The sequence below is a fragment of the Poecilia reticulata genome, linkage group LG11 (genome assembly GCF_000633615.1).
Source record: "Poecilia reticulata strain Guanapo linkage group LG11, Guppy_female_1.0+MT, whole genome shotgun sequence".
NCBI lineage: Eukaryota > Metazoa > Chordata > Actinopteri > Cyprinodontiformes > Poeciliidae > Poecilia > Poecilia reticulata.
Window position 1 is genome coordinate 24,000,640 of NC_024341.1, and position 10,154 is coordinate 24,010,793.

A 10,154-nucleotide genomic window follows, 5' to 3' on the forward strand; every position below is an offset into this window, starting at 1 on the left:
GTCAGAAATGTTGATTAAAATCTGTCCATTTAGACTCTATCTGTGGCTGAAGTCACTCTTAATCCTCTTATCACTCTCCTGTCAGCTCTGATGTTTGTTTTGCTCTTTAAACTGTTAATGCACAGTCCAATACACACAGTAATATGGAAAAACAGCCAGATACTGAAAGTTGATGGAGAAAAAAAAAATCTGATGGCTTGAAATATGTTTCGGAGCATAAAGAAGAAATATGTTTTTGGCATGTCCTTATTTTTCACAATGYTCCAGTTTATAAAAGTTATATTAGCTCCTGAGTTTAATTATTGTYATCCTTCTTTTTAAAAAATAGCTAATTCTAGTTGGTATTGCTACTCCCAGGGCTCAGAGAATGACAGTAATCTGTCTAAATCCCTCAATACCGGCTGTGAACATGCTGGCACGCAGAACAAATACAYGATGYCGTTGCTTTTGTAGCACCTGCTGCCCACCTGTCCTTGAGGTAGGACAAATAAACCTCATTAACCCCAATCTTAACCACGTGTGTTTCAGTGGCACTGAAATCAGACTGACTGGTACCTGACCTCAACCAGGTGTAGGTATTACAAAGAACAGCTTTGAAACAGGGAATTTATCTTCGTTGAGCTTGGCTTCAGTATGGATTTAAAATTAGACCACTGTTGTCCCAAAAGCATACATATCTGCTGGAGACCAAACTGGGGCTTGCTGAGAGGCAGCTGGCCCTGAATGGGAGCAGAAACAATAAAGCCACTCGCATATTAACTCAGGGCTGACATCACTTTCAAAACAACGCTGCTTCTTTTTACGCTCCTCACCCCCCAGACTATAAGAAAATAAATATCATGCAACCTTCAGGATTTTCAGGGCACAAAGTAATTATTTGCAACCTTCCTCTGTCGAAGCAATTTTGATTTATCCACAGGTGTACAGCACACRTTTAAAAACTACACATTGTGAAACACAACTATAAACAGGTTCCTCTTGCTGCGAGCTAATAAAACAGCTCCTGTGCATACACTAACAAGTCAGTAGCTTTAAGTGCTTAGGATTTCACTTWATTAGTACAACCTCCAGAAACATTCAAATTAAATATTTGTAAGTGTTAAGGAACACTAATTCAAAGCAAATAGGCTCTTTCAGTTTTATTTTTCTTACAATGCATTTTTCTACAATCCAATAACAATCCATTTCTTATTTTTTGTAAATCATGTGCAGCAAAGTAATGACGGTTTCTACTCTTGCGGTATGAAAAATCTTGGTAGAACTATAAAGCAGTGCCTCAGCCCTCATGGCACGCGTTTTGGCAGCTCACGCAGCCTTAAAAGCATATTAGCCCTGCCAGGCAGCGAGTTTAATGGATAAATCCTGAGAGTCTCCACCTGCTCCCTCACTGTACATCTCTGCAGGGAAGCCTCRGCTAAAAGCCCGGTATGTAAACAGAGCTTGTAGCTCTTTGGTATGCCTGCACAATGTCGACTTTGATTTAGCATCTTCACCTGTAAGGTGGAGATGAATCAACCCAGCAGCTCTGCTTTTCTCTCCAGTGTAGTTTGATTAGCAGTACACCTGCTAGCACTGTTGATCTCAGTCTGTGTTGCACAGTGGAAAATCTCAGGTGGATCTTTTTGTTTCCTCTGCCAACAGTTTCGCTGTTCCTCACTTTGTGAAAAGAAAAAAAATATTTTTTTGTGCTATAGTTTTCAGGTTTTACATTTCTTTTTATAGAGGTAAATATAGCACTAAAAATATTCTTGACATAAACACAACCTTATGTATTTCATATTCCTTACATAAATATGTTCGTCAAAAAAAGTAGCATTGATGTAATGTGACAAGGATACAATGTATTGTTTACTCACCAAGAAAGCCTTCCCATATTTATATGAGCCAACGCTCCMTSTACTGTCRTAAACTGTATGGCTTCCTAACTTTGTGCTGATCTTTGTAAAATTATCAACACCTACAGTTCTGCATTTAATAAAAAGTAAGTAAGAATTTCTCCAAAGTAAAGGATTCCACAAGTCCAATTTYATATTTTAGGCTAATAAATCTAGTATGGTTACTGTGGAAAGCTGGCTTCTTGTTGAGAGATGATTCAAAAATTGACAATAATCATGTACAAATAAACACTTCAAAAAATTTGCTGTTTTACTTGGTAAAAACATCTTTAAATATATTGTTAGGCAATACTGATAACAGTAGAACATTAAATTTATTTTTAATTTACCTAAARCCCTTCACGTACACAGTATGACATTRAAAACRAATATTTTACCAAAAATACATACAATCTGGAAGTTTAAAAGTCATTAGGTTGTTCATTATAGACTCAAACTAAATGTGCATGGCTAAAAAAGCAACAGAAAAGACAAATCTTTCCTCTTGCTTTCTGTTCACCTCTTTGCCAATTTCAATAATTTTTGTGGACAAGGTCTAATACTTTGTCCTTTCAAAATATTAGGCTTACGATAAGTTAAAAAAATTAGCATTTGTCTGTCTCTATAGACAGGGTTATAGACAGCCCCCTCACAGATAAAAACAATACTGCTAAAGATAAAGCCAGTAGAAGGCCCAGAACTCTTTTTTTTCTCTCTTCCTTTTCTTGTCCACCATCCATTCAAGTTCATGTTTGATATTGTCGGGCTTTGTGGATGATGGACACCTTTCTATAACTTTATCTGATGTTTGCATGGGCGTCGGTGTGTTTCTCTGTGCGTTGCAGAGCCCTACAGCCCGGCGGTGTGGGTGATGATGTTTGTGATGTGCCTGTCAGTGGTGGCTGTCACCGTCTTCATCTTTGAGTTCTTCAGCCCCGTGGGATACAACCGTAGCCTGCAGAGCGCCAAGAGTAAGAGATGGAGTCCCTCCAGCTTTAGCATGCCAATCAAGCCACCGCCACTACTCATGTCACGCCATTATTACCAACTTGTCAATTTGTCAGTTAAGTAAGCGAGGGGGGGGCTGATTTGAGGAGGACGTTTGCACAAATTATGCAAAGCGTCCTATTTTTCTTAATTTTTTTTATTTATTTATTTGACTGCACAAGTCAAAGCAATCACTCCACAGTATGCCTCATTTATATGTTATGAAGCAAACACTGACAATGCAGTGATGGATGGTTTTGRCATTTTTCTACCACTTATCAGTTTATGATTTAGTCCAACTTTTTGCTGACTGCTTTTCTGTCCAGCCATATTCATTTTACTTGATTATCCAGAGATGTTTCTCGTTATATTTTATTTGATTGACACGCATTGCAAAAAACAGTTTCAGAATGACAGGCCAAAGGCAGTTTAGATTCTCCTTCTGCATTAAACCTTCTTGAGTTTAACCTTCAGCAGGAAACATTTTATTTCACATCTAAGATTTGTTTTTGGTCGTAATTACAGAACTATATTACTATAAATGTAGAATAGCAAAGGTCAAATGTTCAGCTTGCCATCTCTGTACAACCACATATCCTTTAGATATCACTGTTGAACTTTTGAATTAGCTAGGTTCATATTCTTACATTTACATTGATTCGAATAACATCCTGGCCAGARCAAATATTGAAAAACCACATATTTAAATGTCCAAGTCCAACAGCAAGTCTAAAAATTTCTTTTTTCTGTTGTTTGGTAAAASTTYCTCGACTACTTTATTACAACTGGCCCAAAGAAATGCATACTTTARCAGGATARAACCTTCAAATAAGTGTTTGGAGAATCCTTATTGTAAAAGGTTTGGGTGTGTTTCTAGTGGACATTTTTTTAGAATGTTGAATCYTTGTGATAAATACAAACCAAACACACCAGCAGCACCAGAGGATACAAAGTGTTTATGTAGTTTTTTGTTGTTTTTTTCCCCTTGAACACTACATGTTATTTAACATCACATTTGACCTATTTGTTCTTCCTGTTTTGTTAGGAAAATTGGTAAGATATAATAATATTTTCATGTGGTGCATTGTCAGGAAATCAATCTGTATTGAATACTCAGGGGTTGTATCCAGTCAGCAAATGTATAGAATTRATCTCAGTAGCTTTCGSGTCTGAAAAAGCAGCAAAATACAAGAAGACTATTATAAATTATTTATTCTTCTTAACATTATTCCCTGTCCCATTGTCTAAAAGTTGTATCCTTCTATATTTTTATGTATTTTYCTTTTTTCATTTCTTTAGTCCTTCCTTTTTCCTGCTAGTTTCTGTTTTTGTAGAGTTTTGGGGGAAGGTCAGTTTCTCATCTGTAAAARCATCACCATTAAAGTCATACTGAAGCTTAGGATTTAAGATTTAAAAAATGAAGGTTTGAGGCCCAGGGCAAGTTGTGTTTCAAGAAGAATGAAACTGAAAAATATGCATAAACCTTTTACCGTTGGAAACCACACCTAAAGTTCTATATCCTGTTCTTAAGCTGTCACATTCTTTTATTAAGTAATCTAACTAGAGAATCTATGTCAGGAAATGGTGATGCATTTTGAATTGACATGTTACTATTTTCCACTTTGTAGCACAAGATATTTACTGCATCCCCAAAATGTTGCTTCATGAAAACTGCTTTATTTCTTCCTCTTCTTTACTCATTTCCAGAATCGGGGGGATCCAAGTTCACCATTGGTAAATCTGTTTGGCTGCTCTGGGCTCTGGTTTTTAACAACTCTGTTCCTGTGGAAAATCCCAGAGGAACAACCAGCAAGATCATGGTGACTATTCTGCTCACTAAATTCACTTTAAGTTTCACTGATTTGCTCTTTGCTTGTTTCCTTTTTCTTCTTGTTGTATAGCTGTCTTACTGACTGTTTTTTYTTTATTTTATTTGTGAAACTTACATTGTATGTGCGTCCTTATAACAGAAGAAATGAGCCAAATGCTGGTGACCTCAGCCTACAGTGACAGACTCAAAATGTCYTTTTCTTTTACTCGTAATGTCAGCCCAAGTGCTTTTGACAACAAACCTGATCATCTCACGAGCTCATTAGCTGCTCAATTAGCTTTACAAAGGGGGTCAATGAGGTAAAGTGAAGATGCTTATTTTAGTTCGGTCTTTGCAAATGTATTTTCTGCTTCCCAGCAAAATGTCTTTAAAGTGAGATGACAAAATGGGAACRTTTTATTTTTCCACCAAATCCCATATGTCCCTTTATGATGTATTTTTCTGCATTGACAACTCTTCCCCCCCAAATGTCTTGTTTTAGTAGAAATAATTCTTTAGACATGTTYTTGCAKATTGATATAWTAAGAGGCCTCACCAGCTAACATGGAATATTTTTAAAGGACTTCAAATAATTAATTGTGTTCATTTTCAGACCTTAATGTCTGAAAATGACAACAGGCATGTCTCCTAAACATTACAAACATTGTTTCCTTTTTATTTCTCATCAGCAGAACCTGTCAATAACTAATATTTAGACAAATGTAGTTCACATAAACAGAAACATAAAACCCCTTTYATCATTAACTGCAAGAATGTATTCATTGYATCGTATTGTGGTTCATATATTTCCTTTTCTTTCTAGATAAAAGTCAGACTTGAACAATGATGGGCAGTTAAAGTGTTGCATCTAAATTGCTACATTTTATGCCAAGTGCTTTTAACATCAGGGGTTCTGTTATCAGCAAGACTATTATTTAGGGCAGCTTCTGTTATGGAGTGTTGGAAATAGCATTAATCATCTTAGTAACAGGTAGTTCCACAATGATTAGACCAAATTTAATTAAATGATCAGGACTATGACTATATATTTCTGTTAAAAAAGATGAAGATTTTCATATAGCTACAGAAATGCTTACAACTAATTGGTGAATTTACACTGCAGATTCTCTGATTTTCTTCAAATATAAATAGATAAAGAAGCTTGTTTTGTTAACATGATTAATTCTGCCCATAGCCAATGCCCTGTCAAATAGCAGTTGGACATCAGCACATTTTGTGACGTTTGATTTCACTTTTTTTCTATATACATTCTGAGAGATCTAATCAAACGGYCCACAMATATCAATATACTTTGTCTTCTACTTTTTCAGCATTTCTTCTTATTTTGGTCAAATTTAGGTGGAGTTTTGACCACAATTCAGAAATTACTTTCTTTCTTACTTAAAAATCATTTTCCAAATATAGATACGTGGTTTCATGGCTAAAGCATTTATGTTTATAAATTTAGTGATCGCTTAGAGAAACCAAACCATTGCGTAAAAACTGTTCTGGTTGAATATCAGTAGTGCTTGTTTTTCTTGATCACAGTTTCAAGGTTTGCTTGAGCATATCAATGCTGTGAAAAAGAAAGTTACAATGTCTTTTGACTAATCTTGTTGCTATATAGTTTTATACAACAAGTTGAAAGAAGGTTTCAGTGACATTTTAGGAGGTTAAACGTGACTCACTGACAAATGATTCTCAGTTCAACAGAGACCTTCAGCTGCAGGCTCAGAAATTGAAATTGTCACCAGAACCTTAAAAATACTTCCTGCTCCTGTCACGCTCATGGCTYGTTGGTCATCTCCATGTCCAGGTGCTGGTTTGGGCCTTCTTTGCTGTCATTTTCTTGGCCTCCTACACTGCCAACCTGGCTGCCTTCATGATCCAGGAGGARTACATCGACACGGTGTCAGGGCTGTCTGATAAGAAGGTGAGATCTTGAGTAGACGGTGCAAATAAGAATTTCAAACTGCAAGTTTTATGTGGATTTGCATAAGTCAAAAATGAAAAAAAAAAAAACAACATTCAAGATAGACAGGAAGCATTTAAAACTGTCTACACCAAATTGGTTGCTATTTTTGTTTTCTTTAGCAGAACAAAGTGAAGGCTTTCCTCAGTCTGATTCCTGTCAATAGAATCCGCAAATCTATATCCTGCTGCTACGACACTTTAAAACCTCACGTGTTTTATTAAARTCTGCCCCACCTCTTTAGAAAACTCCACCCCCCAGGCCTCACTCTGAAAGTGCAGACTTTGAATCTCCTCAGCACTTCATGCTGCAGCGGAGATCAACTCATCTCCTTCATTTTTTTCCAGTGACTCGCGTTTGCTTCCCACTTTCCGTCTGCCACGTTAATCTCTGCCCACCTGTTCCTCTCGTGCAGTTTCAGCACCCGACAGAGCAGTACCCACCACTGCGCTTTGGTACAGTGCCGAATGGGAGCACCGAGGAGAACATCCGCTCCAACTATCCCAACATGCACCAGTATATGATCCGCAACAACCAGAAAGGTGTGGAGGAGGCCATTGACAACCTAAAGTCGGGGTAAGAAAGAGAGAAGATGATGAAAGTGGTGGAGGGAGAAATTGCTGCAGGGTTGCTTAAATATGCATAGTCGTCTTTGATCAATTAGAGTGTGATTGACTTAATTTAATTCAGTAACTTGATACACTAAGTGAAACACATTATATAGATTAGTTACTCACAGAACAGTGTTTTAAAGCTTCTTCTTCTGTTGTTTATGATGATTCCACTCACAGCTAATGAAAACAACATATTTAGGAATAGAATATTACATCAGGCCACTAAAAAACATTTCTCTGACTGAACTGTGAGGTTAATAAAAACATATGTCACTCGCTATAACATTAGGAGCAAGTCTCCCTGGGGGCATTTCAAGTAATTTACTATGTGGATTCCAAGCTTTCTAAGGATGTCAACACAAAAATTAAAAAAGAGAAAAAGATATGGAYGTTTGATTGTTGGCACTTCGRAAACAAGATCAGTGAGAAAACAACTTTCAGAGTTTCAGAAGAAATACCTCCAATGCTTATCAGAGTTAACAAAGGCTGTTCRTTTACACACCACACCCTGCAGCATTGGCTGCCTACAGGTATGACTGGGAAGGTGTGCAGACAACAGAGAGCTTTTGTCTTTCTTACCTATTTGATCATATATGTTTTTGTAAAAGTTGCTTTTGTTCAATTTTTCAATTAGCCTGCGCTTCTGTGTTGTTGACCTTTATCTGTCATGAAGTCATCTGTGAACTCTGTACATTTAGCGGTAAAGTGACTCTGTACACATGGAGTTACCAGTAAGGTAAGGATGCTGCTGTGATACCAATCAGTTTYGTATTTAATTCTGAAAAGATCTCACAGGTTGTGCTTTTTTAGCATATGGTATTACACATTTACCAGCAACTCAAATAAACACTCAATTAGATGTGGAAACCCACATCTTTTATGTATAAATGTCCATCACACATTTAGTTTAAACGAAAGTCAATTTTGCTAAATAATGTAAAACTGAATTACGTACATTCTGAAACAACTTTCAGTTTTAGTCAAGCTCTCGCTGACTGAGAGGTTTATCTCATTAATTTGCAAACATAAACCCAGTGGTGCCCAGTCTTTACTCTGAGGTGATGGCTAATGTAGTTGGAAGATAATTAATGACCAAACAAAATGGCCTAATTTCTCTAGGGGTTTAATCCAACACCATGTCAAACACAAAACACACTTTTTCAATGCAACACACTCCAGCACTACAGAGGAGCCCACGGCTGGATCCAGAAAATGCATTTTGTAAAAGATTGTTTGGTTTATTTTAGCCTGTAAGCTTTCAGTACCAAACAGTTAAAGTTTTAACACTTCCACTTGCAACATTAACAATKTTGTTCTTTATAATTGCTATTCTGTTCTGCAGGATATATGATGCTATTATTATGTTCTGATTGGATGCCCTTAACAATATTTTAATTGTAAATTTTATRACTCTATAGACAGACAGTYATGCTCTTTATTGAACTCATGTCTCGTTTGCTTTTAAAAGCAAAYTTGTAGCATCCACAAGACGATTTATTGAGCAGATTTTTACTTTTAAATTGTTTTGGTGTTAAATATCAAGTGTTGTAGCTGCAGATATTGTTTTTTACAATAGTACTTTCCCTTGATTTACAGTTTGCAAAATTATTTAAACCCTGTGAACATTTTGATTATCTCATTTGAAACTCCAAAGTTTAATGAATTTTACTTTAGTCTATATGAGAGAACAGCACAAAGTAGTGCACATAACAGGATTCTTGCATTTCTTTTGCAGACCCATTAAATTAACATTTATGAAACCACCTTTTACTGCAGTGTGAACCAGCTTTTCACATGTACAGAGGGATGTTTTCCTCCATTCTTCAACTCAAAATAACTCAAGCTCTGTGTAATTGGATAGAGAGCTTCTGTGAAAATCAGTTTTGAAGTTTTGCAACAGATTTTCCCTCAGAACTTGGTCTGGACTTTGCCCAGGCCTTTCTAACACATGGATATACGTAAGGCTAAAGCAGTCCATTGCATTTTATGTTTTTTGGTTAATGTTGTCATCCTGCAGCAAGTTGAAACTCTGCCCTTGTCTGGAGTCTTTTGTAACATTTAAAAGTCTCTCTTTAACGCAGCGTGACCCTGCCACCTCAATCTTTTARCGGCACAAAAGGACTATTCAGGGTGATGTACACGTTTAGTTTTCTGCCACACATACCATTTTTTCTTTCATAGGTCAAACAGTTTGGTTTTCATTGGATCTAACCAGAGCACATTCTTTCACATATTGGGTTCACCCTGCTTGGTTTGTTGCAAACTGGAGAAATGACATCTTTCAATAATGCCTTCATTTTTCTCACATTCCTGTAAAGGCTAGATCTGTCAAGTGGATGGCTAATAGTTGTGCTGTTCATAAATTCTATCACCTGAATTGTGGAATTGTGGATACAAAACCCCCAGARTCTTGAGCCTCTGATTATTTACCAAGTTACCAGGGAGGACAGATTATTTAAATGCTCATTCTTTTGAAGGTTTAGAGTTGTACCATAATCTTTTAATTCTCAAAACATGGCTTGAATAGTCCTTCCTACAATGTTGAACCTTGGAAGATTGTTTTATAACCCATTAAAAAATTAATCCCTGAAATGTCTGGCATGTTCAKTAGTTTAAATAAAAATCCATGGATGCCTTCACAGAACAGCTGTATTTGTCCTGACAAGACATTACCGTATTTTCCGCACTATAAGGCGCACCGGATTATAAGGCGCACCTTCAATGAATGGCCTATTTTAAAACTTTTTTCATATATAAAGCACACCGTATTATAAGGSTCATAGAATAGACGCTTACAGTAGAGGCTGGAGTTACAATATGCATCCACTAGATGGAGCTGCACTAAAGGGACTGTCAACAAAACAGTCCGACTCCGGTCGGCGAGGAGAGCCTTCCGC

At 36.7% G+C, this 10,154-nt stretch overlaps 1 protein-coding gene across 1 annotated transcript in view; it reads left to right on the forward strand.

The window, feature by feature from the left end:
• The window catches only part of grin2da (glutamate receptor, ionotropic, N-methyl D-aspartate 2D, a), a 185,484-nt gene that overhangs the window by 150,736 nt on the left and 24,594 nt on the right, over nucleotides 1-10,154 (forward strand). Inside the window, exons 11-14 of the mRNA XM_008422705.2 lie at nucleotides 2,720-2,845; nucleotides 4,569-4,681; nucleotides 6,488-6,604; nucleotides 7,059-7,219. Of these exons, the coding sequence (XP_008420927.1) occupies nucleotides 2,720-2,845; nucleotides 4,569-4,681; nucleotides 6,488-6,604; nucleotides 7,059-7,219 (517 nt within the window). The remainder of the gene's footprint in view (nucleotides 1-2,719; nucleotides 2,846-4,568; nucleotides 4,682-6,487; nucleotides 6,605-7,058; nucleotides 7,220-10,154) is intronic.